Genomic DNA, 18,732 nt, shown 5'->3' on the forward strand with positions numbered 1-18,732 from the left:
CCCACATTCACATCCTCACTGTAAAAATCTCCTCCTTCCTGAATTACCAAGAAGTTACCAGTGTCCAGGCCAGCTCACTCCTAGTGATGGGACTCTCCCTGCTTCCACAGAAGGAGATCTAAGCTTGGAACCAGGTCTGGTTTGCTTGTAGCAGAAAACAATGGAGAGTGAAATGAGCCTCAGTCCAGGCAGTGTTGGACCCAAAGAACTGACACAAAATAAAGGGCCGGAGCCTTTGGGTTTGTCTTCAGCAATATTTATTGGAAACAGCGATGCTTCCCGTGGTAAGAGTTTATACATTAAGCAGTAAGATTTGCCTTTCACTCCACATGATCCACTACCGCAGGTGGCACGTCCGAAGCAGCACATTAAACCTCTGAGAGAATCTGTACAGCTAGATAAATAGAACTCTGGATAGAACTTAACGGGACTTGAATGACTGATACCCAAAACAAACAAAACACCACCACTCAAAAACTGACACACAGCACTGTGCACACGAAACGAAGAGGAGATAGAAGGGACAGATAAAAGTGATGACTGAATGGGGAAACAGGTTTGCATATGCAGCCACACTTCTTAAACTACTAAGCACAAACATCATCTTTACTTGGTCCTCACTGAGGGCAGAATATGCACAAATGATGTTCAAAGAACACAGGTGAACGTGGAAAGAAAAGGTATGTACTGTTTCTTGGTCTATGAACTAGTGGAAAAATGGTTTCTAGTGGTTTTCTCCTTGTGTCTCTGTGCCCAATGGATTCATGAAACACGCAATTCGTAAATAAAACAGAAATGAAAGTATTTGTTCCCCCTTCCCTGTACCTTCAGAAATGCCCTAAACACACACACATTGTTTCTTTACAGCAGGACACTTAAGCTTGGAAACAGATCTCTTCCCATTTCCTCATAATAGAGTCTCCTCTTGTCAGCCCCTCCCACAATATGTGGATTACTATCTTAGAAATAAAACGGGAGTCCCTCTGGCTTGAACAGCAGGGAGGAAGGGAAACAGGCTGTGCCTCAGAAACAGGCATAAGTGGGAGGAACAGAGGTGAATGTTTTCAGAGAAGGCTTTGAATCCACACGCAACACTTTCCTGGTGGCATCAAAGGACTAACTCAGACCAGAAGGCAGTTTGCTGGTGAGGGAGGCTTTCTTCGACAAACTCTGACTCACACGTTTGGGAGGGGACGATGTGAAAGCAAACCCTTTCTCCTGTTTAGATGGAAAACCTGAGACCTGGAGAAGGCCCTGGGTGATAGATAATACCTTCAGTAGGATGGTTTCTCTGTGCTGTGGCTCATGGTCATTAGTCTAAGAAGCCGCAGTCTCCTGAGAACTGTCTGGCTGGTCTCAGGTGGTATTTTTAAAAGCACATGCCATGCCCACCAGGCGGAGAAGATACCATCCATCACCGTGACTCCTGTGGGATCACACAAGTCAACCAAAGGTACTCTGTGGGGCCGGGTGACCTGGACCACTGCGGCCTGCATTGGGATGTGTTGGAAGCAGCATTACCAAAGCAGTGGTTAAACTGAACTATCCGGGTCAAGAGGAGATGAGCCAGCCAGCATGACATACTAATGGGGCAGGGCAACCAGAATTTCCACATAGTTGATGGGGAAGAAGCCTGACTGGCCATGAAGCATCCCCTCATACCAGTTCTCATCAATCTGGTTAGTGAGTGTGATGATATCACCCTCTTTAAAACCCAATTCCCCTTCATTTTCAGGTTCAAAGTCGTACAGAGCTCGGCAGCAGGGCTGATCCATGGGGACACCTGGGAGTCAGAGCAGGAGAGAAGAACACAGAAAGACAAGGGGAATGTAACTCACATATGCACTGCCCACCGCGCCCGCCTGCTGACCCCTCGGGTCCTCCCTCACTCCTCTTGCTGCGAAGCCTCCTCTTGCTACCAGCCCCAAGTGTCGCTGCCTGGCAGCTCCCTCTACAGTCTTCAGGGGCCTTCTCAGATGTCTGGAAGGTGCTGGGTTCCTATTTTGTTTCCAGTAATGAAAAATGGCCACATCCATTCTTGTGATGTGTACAGCAGAATTTATCAAGGCTTGCCTTCTTGACAATGCCCAGTGATGGGAGACCCAACGACTCAAGGCGTTTTTAATGAGATTTAGGTTCATAAGCTAGCATGGCCAGAATTCTGTCCATGTTAGCACTTTGAAACCTCTGCACGTGTGAAACAGTACAGCTAATTACATGGATGATGCTTTGCAACCTCAGAATAACAGTACAATTCTCACTTATTAAAAATAAGTACTCTAACCACCATATAATACACTGGGTTCAAGTTCTAACTCTGTGTGACCTTGCACAAGGCACTTCTCTCTGTGTTTTTGTGTAACAACTTCACAGTACTATCAGATCTACTAAATGAGATGATGTAAAAATTATATGATTTACACGTTGTAAACTATTGTGTATATCAATGTGAGGAGTACATCAGAGCTACGACATCTATAATAATAAAAGCATAATATGTTAATTAGACCGGATCTCCTTCCAGACGACCTTCCGGACGAAGCCAGGGCTGCAAGGGAAGCCCGGGTCCCGGGTGCCTGCTGGCAGCCATAGGGAAGCCCGGGTCCTAGGTGCCAGAGGGAAGCCAGTGCCAGCAGCTGAGGGAAGGAAGGCCTACTCTTGCACAAATTTTGTGCATTGAGCCTCCAGTATTAAAATAATGCACTAGACCTGGATTAAAAGAATAAAAAGAATGGAGTCCTGACCTGGCCAGTGTTGCATTGGCATGTGTTGCAATGTGGAATGCAGCTCAGTTGGTTGGAGAGTTGTCCCACACACCAAAAGGTCATGGGTTCAATTCCCGGTCAGGACACATACCCAGGTTGTAGGTGTGATCCCTGGTCGGGGTGTATATGGAAGGCAACTGGTCTATGTTTCTCTCATATCAATGTTCCTCTCTCCCCCCCTCTCCCTTCCTTTCTCTCTGACATCAGTAAGAACATATCCTCGGTTGAGGATTAAAAAAAAAAAGAAAGAAAGCAGAAAATTAACAAGTCTCTGAAAGAAGAGTAAAATATGCAGTTGGTTTCGAGCAGGAAGAAGCAAGTTACACGTAACATACATGACTAGTCCTTGGGGCCGGCTAACTTCTAAGAGCCACTGCTGCTTATACCCCACACGGAGCTCTGAGCAGCAGATGTGGACACAGAGGCACAGAGCTCCCACTGTCATCACAGACCTCCCTTTCCCTCCACAGTCTCCTGAAAGCATCTCATAAGAGGTGTCCCACCGTAAAACATCAAGCACTGGGGATACAGGGAAAATAAAAGGAAGCTGCATAACTTTAAAATTCATATCTAGTATGAGATAGTTTCCACTTCTTCAATCCAGCAAATGTTAAGGCTGAACCTCTCTCCAGCACCAGATTCATTCAGATGCTCCTGTGCCTCAAGAAATCCAACTGAACACATTCTTGGAGCTGCTGCCTGTGGTTATGTGCGAGTGTATGGGGCACGCACTGCCCACGGGCATTCAGTCTTGTGCGTGCTGGAGCCACAGAGGGGGAAAAACAGGAAAAAAGATGCCACCCCAGCACCAAACTGGCATGTTAAGATGACCTTATGACCACGAAGGAAGGTCAAAATCAAATTAGGCCAAAATAATTAGGAGGTTAAGAGCTTATGATGAGAGTTAAGCGAAAAAAATAATTTTATAGAGAAGAGGGAAATAGAGGAAAAGCCATGACCAATGAGAAAAGGAGGGGCGCTTTTCAGAGCTTCTACCTGACAAAACCATCCCGTAAGAAATGTATTATGACATATTTCTTATGCAGCCAGATTAGATTGCTCCTAGAATTTTTGGCAAAGTGTCAATGGGATGTGCCCAAGGCCCATGTAGTGGGGGTTGTGGGTCTCAGCCCCTTACCTGAAGGCTTGGGAGTGCCCGCGTGGGAGATGCCTCCATTGGGCTGAGTATTGTCTCCAATGGGAAACTCCAGGCTCATCCGCGGTTTGGGCTGATATTCCCTTCTAGGCTGAGACGAAGCTTCTCTTATTCTGTGTGGAAAAGGAAAAGGGGAGAATAGAGAGTGTGCAACCAATTAAGAAGAAAAAAAAAGGCAGTAAAATCTAGCATATGCTTAGGTCACCCACCAATCTGCCCTGTGGCATAGGGGAAAACGAGAGGGGCTCTCAGCTCTCAGATTTCTCATGTGTATGTGTTTCTGCTTCTGGTGATGTCCCTCCATGGTCACACCCTCCCTGTCTCTATCCTCTCTCTCAATCCCTCCTTCCCTCCCTCCCTCGTTGAGCTCACTCTGCACTGTGCTAGGGCCATAGAGATGAGTAAGACACAGTGTTTGCCCACAAGCACCTATGGTCTGTAGGGGAGACAGAACATAAACAACTGGTTACCATAAGTGAGAGTAAGTGCTGTAGAGATGGGTGCAAAATGCTGCAGGAACATGGGGTGGGGTGGGGGAGTCTACCTGTCCATGGGGAAGTTGGAGAAAGTCTACGGACGAAGGTAAAAGATGAGTACCAGCCATTTACAGATGAAGGATGGAAAGGAGGAACTGTGTGCTCTGAGAACAGTGAGCAGTTTGCAAAATAGGAAGTGGGAATGAAACTTATTCCCTAAAGAAAGTGTAGAACAGATTTGCAAAGGTGGGTAGAGCTTAGGGAATGGTGGCAGCAGACTAAGAGTGTCTTGGTACATATTTCAGAGGAAAGAAAGGAAAGAACATTACACTCAACAGATGTCACTAAGACACACATTTCTTTAGTGTGTTTGAGTGCCTGGTTTTAATCGTTCTAGATCTAGAGGCTTCAGGGGGTTCCACACATGTCCACCAGGGTGCACCAAGGGAAGACGCACACTCTAAGCACTAGTCAGGGAAGATACGGAGCAGGAAGAGGTGGCCAGATGGACCCAGTGGGAGCAGGTGAGGAGTTTCCATGGTGTAACCCAAAGATTGGAGGCGTCATTGTGCACTGAGCTGACTCATCAGCGATGAGTGTCTCATCTGGCCACGAGCTGAGAATAAAGGCTGCTGAGGCAACACTTTGATGCACATACATTTAGCAAAATCATCCTGCTTAATCTGGCTAAATAAAGTAACACATATCATAGTGCAGGGCCACTACAGACAGCTGAGCAGGCTGTCCCCAACTCCAGGGAGCCCCATTCACAAGGAAAACTACCACAGCCCTGCGGTGGGCACATCAGAGGATGGGGAACAGGCCCATGGAAGCAGCCCTCTTGGATAAACTATGCCACCATCCAGAGAAACAGAAGGTGTGAAAGCTACAAGCTCTCAAACAGGTTATGCTGGATCACGGACCCCATTTGGACCAGTGTGTGACCCGGGGCTAGTGATGGCAGCTCCCTGAGCCTAGACTGGCTCATCTGTTAGAAAAGGCGGACGATCCTTGGCCTACAAGGCTGTTATACGATTGATGATGATATGCCTTTAGTACCCACACAGAATAGATGATCAATAGGATACATCTATTATCATCGGAACATCCAGGTATCCCATCAGTGGCAGCCAAAATATAATCCAAGTACCGACCTCTCATTCACATGAGATTAGATTCAACGCCACCAAGTAAAACAAAGCCTAAGAGAAAATAAAATCAGAACAAATGATCCACAGGGTGCCCGTGTAGGATCAGCAGGAATTTTGGCAGAAGTTTTTCTTCAAATGTATTCTCTCTCTTATTTCCATTCCTTTCCACCTCATTTTATAGCAAGAAAATGGAGGTGTAAGATGCAGGGAACGGTCGAATACCTTTCTTCCAGTCTGACGGTGACTTGCTGCAGGATCTGGACTGCCTGCTTGTGGTACTCCAGCTGGGCCTGGACGAGCGCAGAGAGCTGGCTCACCTGTTCGATCTGCAGATCAAGGGGGAATCATGCCTTAGTTCCCAGGTTACTGACCGTAAGCAGCTACTATTGTCCTGTGCATACGAGAGAGCCCCCCTGACACACAGCCCAGTGCCTGGTGATGCCCAGGACCACGTGGGGAGCCAGGCGAAGACACAGAGCTTTACAGGCTCCGAATCGATTAAGGATAAGAAAGCATCCTTATGCTTGGGAACTCCAGTGCTATGAGGAGAAGCAACATTATTCAGAATTCTCCTGAAGATCACTTAACTCTCATCAAACAGTCTCATGCTTAGCTAGGACCTTCTGAGTAGGGTTTGGCTTATTTTACTGATATCCTATAAGACAGTGGATTCATTGCTCCCTATACTTTTCATGCTAAGTCAATATTAGTGCTGTTAATATATAGAAACGTGAATACTGATTTCTCACATGAGGCACCATGGGAGGCAGTGTGCTACAATGGAAAATCTTTTGTCTTCTCCAAGCCTCATCTGTAATGTAAAAGGGCTGGGTCAGGTGACATCTGGCTTCATTCCAGCTCTACTATTCTAAGCATACTTGGTGACTCTTCACTTCATCTCTTGTGCTGTGATCTAGCTGAACAATGGCCTCCAAATGAACAGAGGCAATGCTGCCCCAGGAGTTTTGGGGTGGGGTACAGCCCGGGGTGCAGGTCAGGAGCACTGATTCAGGTCACTGCTCGTCCCACGAAGCACTCCTTTCAGTAGGTAGGTGGACACAAGCTGTTTCATGTGAACACAAACCTACACTGTCTCGGGGTGATGGGAAAGTCTGGACATGGTCAACATGTCTCCCCTGTCACCAGTCAGTGGTAAGTACATACAGACTCTGCAAACATCTTGGCAAAAGTTAGTCAGCAAGTGATTGGGCCAGAGGCTGTGGGGAGCAAGGACAGGAAAGCTAGGTCACAGGTTTCCTACATGAGTGGATGGAATGTAACTTCTAGAGCGGTGAAGGATAATTTAGTGTTCTGTAAATGTGAAAGCAGCTTTCAAACCATCTCATCTATGCCCCAAATGCAGTATCTATGCTACAATCATCGATATCAATGGAAATTACCTCTTGAAAGAAAATGTCAACGTTACTTCCAAACACAAAACATTTTAACTCTCTTCTGAATGCATTTTAGTTGATATTCTTATACAACCTGAAGTCAATCTGCCCCTGCATTTCAACAAACCACTTTTTTTTTAGCTATTGGACTGATACATGGGTCATCAGAAATATTCTTATCTCCCCACTATTGGTAAGATCATTAGTAGACAAACATGTAGTTAAATCAAACTATAGAAATACAGGTACAGGGAAAAAAACTTACCATTTCTAATCTACCTTATAATTTCAAATTACTTAAAAGAAACGACCATCTACTGAAGTTCTCACCACGTAGTGTGATCAGACAGTAACGTTTTCAACGATGGGACCCGTGAGCACATTAATCTTGTGCCTGGACGGAAGGAGAGTCACTCACGTCCATCTCCAGCAGATTGAACATGCTTGACTCAGCAACTTCTTTAGACTCGTCAAATTTCTCCAGGGCTTGACGGATCTCTTCATCTGGGATCTTGCCTTGTCGTTTCTTCTTATAATCAAAGTCCAGGCGTCGACCCTCCAACTTCTTCAGGTGATGCTGAAAAAGTCCAGGGCAGGAACGTGCTTTGGAAGGACTCAGGGAAAGGCCTATTGAGAGTCACTTCCCCACCTGCCTGTTAGCTTCCAAAATGAGGCAGGTTACGTTCTAAAAGGTGTCACCAGACAAGTATAAAAGCACGCGTCAGTGGGAAAATGCTTCCACAGGCTAAATGTGGGGAAACATGTTTTAAAATAATTAAGAGCAAGAAAGAAATTGTGGGAAATAGCAGTGCCTATTATTATTATTATTATCATTATTATTATTATTATTTTTTGCCCTCACTGGGACAAAGCCAAGCTGGAAGATGCCTTTCCCTTCTATGACAAAGTGGGGACTGTGTGTACATGTTCCGCATGTGGAAAGCACAGGGCCCACAAATCCCCAACATCAGAAGAAATGGTATCTCATGAGAAGGCAGGAAAACCCCCACTTCCCTTGAAATGAAGTAAGAATGGAATTCTTGATTTTCTGATCGTATAGCATTAACACTAGAAAGGACTTATCTATGAAGTCATCTAATCTGTTAGAATTGCCTTATTAATTGCTTATTTCAAATGTGGATTACTGATCACCTGAAGTAGCACAGCCAGGGCGGGGGCCTAGGAATCTATATCTTAACACTTAGCCTCGTTGACTGAAGCAGCTTTCAGGGAACCACTGGTTAGTTTAAGTCTCCCCTTTACAGTCACAAAACCTGACTTGGAAGGGGCCTTCGTAGAGACCTAAGGCCCCACCCTGCACTTGGACCCTCCTCGCAGCATCCCCGCCACATGCCTGTCCAGCCTCTGCCCAACACTTTTAGTGGCCAAGTGAAAAAGTCACTTCCCAAAGCTGCAAAGTATTCTTTTCCTAAGTGCTGCAGCATTCCATGCCTAACAGGCAGGAGAAATGGCTGCAATTCCCTTGATCTTGGGTGTATTTGGAAAGAGAAGCAGATAAAAAAAGAGTAGGGAATTGTGAAGAAATGAGAAGACGGAAGAAAAACATCCTAGACCAAGCATGTCAAAGGCTAACATGGGCCAAATAAACAAAGTTTAAGTTTATGTGGGCGGCAAAAAAACAAAAGCTTCAATTTTCATAGAAACATAGGTTTATTTAGATAGAAATGTGCTGAATATAAAGGGCTCAAATAAATGAGACATCGTTAACATAAAATAATAGAACATTTTAATAAAAATTAGTATTTTTTTCTTGAACATTAACTTACCAGACACTGAATAACTGCACAAACTAATAACTAATGCAAATAAACCTATTTTTCTTGTTCTCCGAAAGCAAAATATTTCCTGTTATGCACACCAAACAAGACTAATGATGTGGCAATTGGCTGTTAAAATATTCGCTGCTAGTATTAGTGGCGAGAAATGGTGCGCTTGCATGTAAGGCACATAAGGGAAATGAATGCAACACGATAATAGTCATCAGTCATTAGTGAACGTTGTAGTTTGTTATTAATAATTATGTATAACAGTCATTGTAAAAATTAAGTTACGAGATTTTTATTAAAACGTTTCTTACATACCGTTATATTGGCTGGGCCGCAAAAATATTCGTTGTGGGCCGCATGCAGCCCACGGGCTGCGAGTTTGACATGCTTGTCCTAGACCTTCCCTCAATCCATGCTCTGACCCAAAGCTAAATGTTCGCTCCTTTGGGAGGAAAATTCTTGTAAAACATCTGAACTTGTGTCAGCTGTAGGGCAGTGTTCTGGAGTCAGTTATATTTTAGGTTGAGAGTGAGTCTACCCCTTACTAACGGTGCAACCTTGAGCCAGTGGTAGGGCTGAAGGAAATTTAGGCCAGAATAAGGAGATCGGGGAGACTTCAAGGTATGGCAGCTCATGTCACAGTAAAGGAAATTAAATTTCAGACAGTTCAACAAATATTTGTTGAAGGAACGAATGAGCAAACATTATACACCTAGTCAAAGGTAAAGCTCATTGAACTTCATTTGGAATAGCTCAACTTTCTACATGTTTTACCAAGAGAACAGTTGTGTACCCTTTCTCAATCCTAGCAACTGTTATGAAAATATGAAAATGTGTGTTTATAGAGTGACAGAATAACTATTTAAGTTAACAACTAGTGCAGCTAGCATTTTAGAGGATAAAATCAGCCCAGAAAACCAGAGAACTAATAAAATTGTGTGTCATCAGGGAAAGGATATCATCCTTCTGGAGGAAAAAAGCTTAAGAAATCTTGAAAATTAAATGTGGAGAAGTCAAATGTCATGTCCATGAGCGGCACGGGCATAGTAGTGGGACAAAAAGTCTTGCATTTCTGGTTTCTCTCATTTATTTTGCTGGGCTGCTTTGCAATTCACGTGCCCAGTACTGACAACGTGCACAAAACGTTCAAAAAAATGTTTTCTAAAGAAAAAGGGTCCCTCACCTACACAATCCAAACTGCCCACTTCCCAAGGACTGGTGACAGGTACCTGGATCTCCCTCAGGTCTTTGTCATGAAGGTTCTGAAGGGGGTCAATGAAGTTCTGCTTCACCTCCATGTCCAAGGAGTCTTTCACCTCCGAGAGCTCCCGCATGGCCTCCCCCACCTCACCGAGCGCAGGGCCTGGAAGGGGAGAACGAAGCTCTTGTATGTTACAGAACAGACACGTAGAATGCGTTTGCATGGATAGTGCCCATCACAGAAGAAACCCCATGTGTCCTGAAGAGAGACAGTATGGAACACCTTTCAGAGAACAATGTTCTTTCTACCTACGGCAGTTCATACAGGCAAGACTCCGTGCCCCTTAAGGGGGTGCTATCTCTTAACAGACTCAGTGCCCCCTAAGGGGGTGCTATCTCTTATAAAATTTGGAAATAATTTGGGAAGCTCCCTGCCCTCTCTTTTAATTGCCAGCTTTCCTGGTTAAGGCCAATACATTTCTCAGGAGCAATAAGCAGGGTACAGCCAAAAAGGCCATCATTTGCTAAGATCTCACATCACAAGGGAATGAAAATGGAAGGTGTTCAGTATAGTAGCTGAGGGCCAGAGGATAAAGGAATAAACCATCTCATCTGAGGTAGCTGGTTTGGCTCAGTAGACAGAGTGTGGCTTGTGGACTGGAGGGTCCTGGGTTCGATTCCAGTCAAGGGCACATGCCTGAGTTGTGGGCTCAATCCCCAGTAGGGGGCAGGAAGGTGGCAGCCAATCAATGATTCTCTCTCATCATTGATGTTTTTCTCTCACCCTCTCCCTTCCTCTTGGAAATCGAGAAAAAATATGTAAAAAAAAAAAAAAAGAAAAAGAAGTTGACACCACATACAAAAGAGCAGAGATCTAAGAGAAAGCTCAGGGGGCATTGTGTTAATTCATGCTCACTGGGACTGTTTGCTCTGCCTCAATTTCCAGTCACTACCAGAAAAACTCCAGAGTAAGCGTCCAGGCATCTGGAGATGGCAGTCAGCTACTGTAAAGATTGGCATCTCATCAGAGAATAAGAAAATAAATAAAACCCCTACAACAAACCACACTGAAAATGATGAAATAACCCTGAAAACAATTTTTTTTTGTCCCATGTGTACAGGATCTAAAACTGAGAATGGAAATATAAAACAGCGTGACTGATTTCCTAGGAAGTTTCTTACTGGCACCAAAATCCCCATGGACAGACGCGTGAGTGAAAACGTGAGCGAGCGCTCATTACCAAAGTTGCAGTCATCTCCGAGCTCTCTCCCGAACTTGAGCATGGCCTCTGCCAGCAGTGCTTCCGCCTGCGGGTAGCCGGGCCCTTTCTCCTGCCCACGGATTTTGGACATTGTGTTGATCATACTGAGTTTAGCTCTGGAAGCTGAAGGCAAAGAGAGAACAGGCTTTTTTTAAAAAAAAAAAAATTTTTATCTTTATTGTTGAGAATATTACAGATGTACCCCTGCTTTCCCCCATTGCCCCCCTCCACCCAGTTCCCACTCCACCCCAGGCCTTTACCACCCTTTCAGAGTAGGCCGTACAATAAAGCAGAAACAGGGCTGAATGAAGAATCAGGCCTTAACCAGTCTATAAACCAGCTCAGCTACTAAAACCTGCACCTCCACCTTCCTAGCTTCAGGTTCTTCATCGATAACATGTGGAGTCTGATCCACAGGGAAGAGAGCGGGCTGGGGGGGGGGGGGAGTAGAGGTAGACACAGGCATAGGCATATATTTTTTAAATCACTAAACTCTCTCAAAATCTTATGAGGAACAAATAGCAGACAATAGAAGTAACAAATGGAGAGAAAGAAAGGAGACCAGTGGAGATCAAAGAGAGAGTAAGGAAACCACACATGGCGGCTAATCGCTTCCAATCCTGTGTTGGCCATTTTCTACTCTACAGACTCATTCCTTTAGCAAAAGCTGGTTGTTGATCTGTGCTTATATCTTGGTTCTGTTAAGAGTTGTCTTCTGGTAAGTAATTACCAAAAGTAATTATAATGGTTTTAATATACTGTGGCTGATTTTCATATTCATCATTTTGAATGTTGTTCAATTATGGAGAGCAGTATTCTTCTCTTAATTACTTAAGAACATCTTGAAAATATTCTACAGTCTAATGAGAAGGGGGAAGGAAATCATATTCTATTATTTTATCTATTTCTGCAAATCATCTAAAATACCTAATAACCCACACTTTTGAAGAGACTGCTTGTAAATTCATTCACAAACTCATTAAATATGTATTACGAACCCTGGGTTAGCAAAACTTCTGTGTTCTGGAAAATAAAAATGAAGAGACTTCAGAATTAACCATTTTTAAATGTTAACATCATCATTTTAAAATGATTTATAAAAGCAGTACTTTTAAAAAAGCAGAGAGTAAGCCTGAAAAATATAAATTGAACAGCCTAGAATCCGTATACCATGGTCTCAGCCTGGATTGCTTCACCAAGTTGGGTGTGCCTTCAGGGGTCCTCCTCTTCGCTTCTAAAGGGACCTTTCACTCTATCCCAGTGGTTCTCAACCTTCTGGCCCTTTAAATACAGTTCCTCATGTTGTGACCCAACCATAATGTTGCTACTGTTATGAATCGTAAATATCTGATATGCAGGATGGTCTTAGGCGACCCCTGTGAAAGGGTCGTTCGACCGCCAAAGGGTCCCGACCCACAGGTTGAGAACCGCTGCTCTATCCCCTCCTCCCCCACAGCTTTACACTTTCTCACAAATTGTCACAAGCTCTCTGACTATGCTCCTGTCTTATCTTTCCCACCTTCACTAGCCTAGTTCAAGTGCCCCCCCCGCCCCCCCGGGTTTACCACAGAAACAGCTTCCTGAGAGCAATCCCTCCCCTGGTCCGGGAGAGCAGGATCCTGGTATGCTGCCCTATGTATCTCCCCAAGAGGATGGGCATAAAGCCGTTCACACAGATGTTTAACACACACATGTATTGAAGAAAATACTAAATGAATGAATGGATATCCGGGAAACTAGTATACGCTCATGGCAGTGGTTCCCACAAGAGACTCAGGTCACATCCTTAGGCGCATGTGACGGGGAGCCTTTTGAAGCTCACAGAGAACAGGGACTAGAAAATTTGTTTCTTTGGTTGCATAAAAAGTATAGCAATCAAATATTTTTTAAGAGAGAAGACACCTGTCTCTGCTGAGGGAGGGATTCCACACTGAACCAAGGCATTAGGGCCAATGGAGATAGAGAACTGTGAGACTTATCAGCCTACTTCCTCCACGTATCCCCCAGGGAACTGGCGGCCAGGTTTATGCCCTCTGGGCATGGGACAAGAAGACTCTTTTCTGGGGAATTCAACCAACCCAAGAGACCTAACTACAACAATCCCAGGATGATCACTCTAAAATGAAGCCATTCCAGTTAATAAACTCCATCATTCACCCCTCTCACTCCCCCTCCCCCCAACTTTGCTGTCCTATACCTAATGGAAAATGGTAGCTGCTATCACCAGATTTTGTAGAAAACTAACATGAGAGAGTCAAAACAAACAAGGAAATTAATAGGAAACAAACCATTCAGGAAGGGGAAAATAATTATTATTAACATTCTCAGGTGTCTAACATACTCTCATTCATAAAATAAAAAAGAGACAGTGAACAACACTTAGAAATTAAAATATAATTTAAGTTTAAATATGAATTTAAATAAAATGTAACATTTAACCACCAATGAACGCATAGATCATAAAGTAAAGCAAATCCCCACCCCCCCAAAAAATAGAATTTAGAAAAATGAGATAAAAGAATCAGAAAGCATAAAATCAGGGTCAGTCCAGGTCTAGAGGCTGAATAATGGAAGTTCTGAAAAGGAAGAACACAGAAATAGAAGGGGAGTTGTTGTTTTTTAATAGTTCAAGAAAATTTCCCAGAACTAATGAACGTGTGTTTCCAGCTGCTAAGGATCTGCGGAATGTCCAGCACTATGGATAAAAGGATCCGCACTAAGAACCACTCTGTTTCCGGAAGTTTCTAGAAATGTCCCTCCACTTGGAACAGCCTTCCCTCTCTCTGTCTACCTGCCCCACACAACACCCGGCAGCCTCTTCCACAAAGTCCTTCCCAATCACCCTTTACCTCTGCTGCCCTTCAGTATGAGTGACCCCTCCCCTCATTTCATGTCTGCACTGTGCCCTGTGCATGGATCATATCTCACGTGATACTTTATATCTCTTTTCTGCATGTCTGTTTCCTGCTACTAGTTGACACACTGCATCTTACTGAATTCTAACACAGGGCTGAGTGTACAGTGGGAACTTACTTATTAATTGTGGGCTAAACAATTTCATTTAAAAGTTTGCATTTTTTAAATAAAATTCTTCTGCATACATCATTTTTTCAAGTCCTTGGAAAAAGACTTCCCTGTTTAAAAGCACAATGGCCGCCCGCTGTTCCCTGAAGTGGAGCTAAAGGTTGCTGATAAGATCTAATTACACGCTAACCCTGTGATCTGACAGGGCGATTCCGGACAACAGCTCATGCTGATGGCAATCTGGCCTGCTTGTGGCCCTTGCACAGACTTGCTTTTAAGATTTCTAAGGCTGCTGGGCCTTTTCATTTCTCCTGAACCCATTTCTTAAAGCGCAGTAAGGTGGCATCCCACTTCCCATTCACTCTTATTAATTCTGACTCTTGAGAAACAATTCATCTTTGTGATGTACAAATGATAAAAAACTGATCACACAGTCTCCCATAATCAGGAAATCGGCTCTCATTTCTCCCAACAAAAGAGGGTTCTTAAGCTAAATTATGAGTCTTAAAGGGATACGAAAAATCAAATCAGTAAGAATCAATAAAAAAAAATTACAATGGAAATAATTAGGTATCCCCCCCAAATAGAAAAAAATCTAAATCTGAATTTGCACTGCCTGATTGCATCGGTATTTACAAAAAATCTGCTTTTAAACATGTGTTTTTTCTGCGATAAAATGAACAAAACAAGTATTTACGAAGCACCTACTCTGTGAAAGGAACTGTGCTAGGGAGATTCTGAGAGAGTCTGTTCTCAATGAGCTTATTTATTCTCTAGCTGAAGAGTCAGAGAGCATTCTGCTCACTGTGCTGGGAGACACACATGGGCCACTCTTCATTTTTTAAACCCCCCTTGTCTTTGCTTTTATTTCTATGAGAATGAATACTACAGTTAGACCATGTCCCAATGATTCTGTTTTTGTTGATGGGTCTTTACAAAAAGAAGAGTTAAAAAATGAAAGACCCAATAGACATTTCAAGCAAAATAAAAGGGAGTTTAGCCTCCTTCTTGTGGAAAATTCTCAAATCTCATTAGGGACAACTAATTACTAAATACAACAAAGATTGTGAACAAGCAAGGTTAAAATTTAGAAGACCAAAGTTGCATTTAAATGTGAAAATGCAGCCTCTTTTTGAAGATAAAAATATTAGAACTGTATTCTCCTGTAATGGACTCTATTATCATTTCCAACTAACTAACAAAAGGACACCTGCTATCAAAGGAATAATAGGACAGGGTTCAAATTCCTGCTCTGCTGCTCCCCAGCTCTACAGGGAAGAGAGGGTGTTTGGCCCTCAGCCTCAGTGTGCCTGGGTATAAGTAAGAGGCAATAATACTTACTGGTAGAATTGCTGTGTTGGTGAAATGAGATGATGAATGTAATCAAAGCAGGCACCAAACAAATATTCTTTCTTTTCTCCTCTTGCCCCCTTTTGGCAGGAGAAAAATGTTATCGATAGCCATTTCATTGACATGGTCACCAACAGCTAAAGTTCTACTTCTTTACTTATCTATCAAAGCTCAATGATGTCTTTAGTTAGAGGGAAAAAATGAATTCTGAATTAAACTAAATTGGCAAAATTTATTACAGGGATTACAATTGAAATATTAGTATAAATCACCAAATCATACTAAGTGACTTAGTACTTGCAACAAAATGCGTTCAAGAATTAGCACTTTAGTATCTATTTCACATTGGCAGCCTGGGATTGTGCAAAATGGCCTGGTTTTCCCAGGTGAAATCTCAGAGCGTCTGCAAGTCTAACACGAACCCTCTGCTGCTCCCTGAACTTTGAGCAACGTCTTACTGGCCTTGGGCACCAACAATTCTGAAAGGACACAGAAGATTTATATGATAACGAGGACGTCAGCAAATTTCCTCAAACCTCTGCAGTTTCTTTTGAAAAATCTGAGAAGAGATTTGGGAAAGGAGACAGATTTGCCCACTGACATATAAATACGTCACTTTCGCACTAAATCATGCTACCCTCAACCCAAAGAATGGTAGCATTTATATAACACCTCCCTCCAAGGCAACAGAACCCTCTTATGCCCCTGACGAGCAGGAAGCAGCGGGAGGTATTTTAAGACACCGAGACAAGGTACATGTCAGCAGCCCTGAGAACCTGTGAGGCGGGATAGTGAACATCATAGGAGGGTGTTGCAAAGCGCTGACACAAGTCTCACAGTGCATTCTGGGAAAGCAGGCAATTGCACCACCGGAGCATAACATGATTCTTACAATTTGAATACATAATGAGCCGTTGCTTCTCCAGGCTTTCGGAGCAGAGGGAGGGTAGGTGCTTGGCACAATGATATTGTTTGGGAGAGGGTCCTGCAGTGATTTCCCCTGGAGACCTTCCCTGTGGGAGAATCCTGGGGAAGCACCTGAGATGCCCTCAGGTGGGGCTGCAAGCCACTGGGAAGAGAAGCTGAGGGACATTTCTTGAGCCACTAAAAAGTGTCGGGCACCGTGCCAGGAGCTTTTACTTCTCAGGTGTCAAACATATCTTCAGTCTTAGCATAGAGTGGACCTGTCCAACCACCCCCTCGGGCAGGGGTGGGGAATGTCCAGCCCGTGGGCCATGTAAGGCCCACACAATCATTTGGTCTGGCCCTGCCTAGGCAACCACAGGCAGGACTCAAAATTCAATAAATGTAGGAGCCTTTTTCACAGCAACATAAATTTATATTAAGAGAATGATGTTATTAATGGCCCGAGGCAGAAGAAAGGGTCCCCACCCCTGCCCTAGAGGGTTCAGAAAACTTCATCCTAAGCTGAAACAATGTGACAGGTTTTCCCAATTTATCTCCTCCTTCAATGTAAGGTATCCAGGGACTAAGAGGGATCAGAGCAAGTGGCCCGGTGGCCCAGCAGTGATCTGCTGAAATAGGAGCTCTGAGGAACCAACAGCCACAGTGTATGTGCTAAGCTGCATCACAAAGTCCCACACTAGTGGCCCAAACAGCACATATGTATCTCACAGTGTCCTTAGAAGTCCAGGCGTGACCTGCGTCTTCTATTCAGGGTCTCTTAAGTCTATAGTGAAGGGCTGGGCCAGGCTTCCCCATTATCCAGAAGCCAGAGTAAGGAAGCTTTGGCTTCTGAGCTTACTCAGGTTTTTGACAATGTCACACCCTTATGGTGGTAGGATTGAGGCCCTGGCTCCTTACTAGCTGTGGGCCAGTGGCCACTCTTAGGTCCTAGAAGCCACACTCAGTGCCCTGACCCCTGGCCCTCTCCTCAGGTAGTCACACATGGCAGTCTGCTTCTCCTAGGCCAGCAAGAGAACCTCTCTCCCTCCAGTCTACTAAGGCAGAGGCCTGATGCACGAAATTCGTGCAAGAGTAGGCCTTCCTTCCCCCGGCTGCTGGCACTGGCTTCCCTCTGGCACCCAGGATCCAGGCTTCCCTAGCAGCCCTACCTTCGTCCACAAGGTCACCAGGTCTAATTAGCATATTACACTTTTATTATTATAGATGATCATGGGAGGGACATCCCACCAACTTTGCCATGTAATATAATCTAACCAAGGGGGTGGTGAGTGTTCAATCCCATCACCTTTGGCAATTCTACCTGTTAGAAGCAAGTCACAAATCCCACCTACACCAGGGAGGAGGGGGGGATTGTACAAGGGTGTGGACAACAGAGGTCTATGCAATAAGCAGAGGAATGGCTGCTATGTGGAGAATGTAAAATGGGAGTGAGAATGGAGGTAGCTGTAGCGTGAACAAATAAAAATGACATGAAAGTAAATACTGCGATAAGGACAATAAAAGATAAGAACGGGCTCTCTGACTGTAGTGTGCAAACAACAGCCCTGCACTGAGGGCCTCCTGCTTTACGGTGGCAAAGACAAGCCACACCTTAAAAAGTAAAATGTAATAAACATTTAAGTAGTGATAAAAGCCACGAAGGAAAGTACCATGAGGGAAGGGCTCAGAGAGTGCTGACAGGCAAGGTTTGAAATAAGGGTTGGGAAAGCCACACACATGCAATGCCATCTGAGCAGAGCCTGAGTGGAGACTGAGTTGAGGAGGCGTGGAGAGGAGGAGATTTGGGCAGAAGGACCAGTGTGGTCAGATGAGTGAGGTGCCCGTGGGTATGAGGAACAGTGGAAGGTTGTCCATGCTGGCTGCTGCAGCGGGAGCGAGAGGGAGATCGGTAGGAATGTAGGAAATGAAGTCAGACCATTGGACCTTGTAATTCATGATGAGAACTTTCAATGACACTGTAAGTGGGAAATGACTGGAGAGGTCTGTGGAGCAGGCCTGTGTAGACAGGGGCTCATGGAATGCCTCTCAGAGGAGGTGAGAGGAAGCTGAGTAAGAAGACAGGTGTCACGTAGGGCAGGTGGGTATTCCAGGAAGGGTTCAGCCAGTGCACAGTCCTCATGCAGGGAAGAGCTTGAAGCATGGGAGAGATGGAAAGGCCGGTGAGGCTGCAGTAGGAGGAAGAGGAAGACAGACGTGGAGACACAGAGCACGCAGGGACCACCACATGCAGCTCAGACTGA

At 44.5% G+C, this 18,732-nt stretch overlaps 1 protein-coding gene across 1 annotated transcript in view; it reads right to left on the reverse strand.

Moving 5' to 3' along the window:
- Positions 1-242: 242 nt before the first annotated feature.
- SH3GL2 (SH3 domain containing GRB2 like 2, endophilin A1) overlaps positions 243-18,732 on the reverse strand; it is a 63,324-nt gene continuing 44,834 nt past the window's right edge. The window contains exons 5-10 of the mRNA XM_023758918.1: positions 11,171-11,314; positions 9,959-10,092; positions 7,361-7,519; positions 5,771-5,874; positions 3,904-4,034; positions 243-1,783 (exon numbers count right to left, since the gene is read on the reverse strand). Coding sequence (XP_023614686.1) covers positions 1,584-1,783; positions 3,904-4,034; positions 5,771-5,874; positions 7,361-7,519; positions 9,959-10,092; positions 11,171-11,314 — 872 coding nt within the window. The 3' untranslated portion in view covers positions 243-1,583. The remainder of the gene's footprint in view (positions 1,784-3,903; positions 4,035-5,770; positions 5,875-7,360; positions 7,520-9,958; positions 10,093-11,170; positions 11,315-18,732) is intronic.

This window comes from Myotis lucifugus, unplaced genomic scaffold, assembly GCF_000147115.1.
Source record: "Myotis lucifugus unplaced genomic scaffold, Myoluc2.0 scaffold_144, whole genome shotgun sequence".
Taxonomy (NCBI): Eukaryota; Metazoa; Chordata; class Mammalia; order Chiroptera; family Vespertilionidae; genus Myotis; species Myotis lucifugus.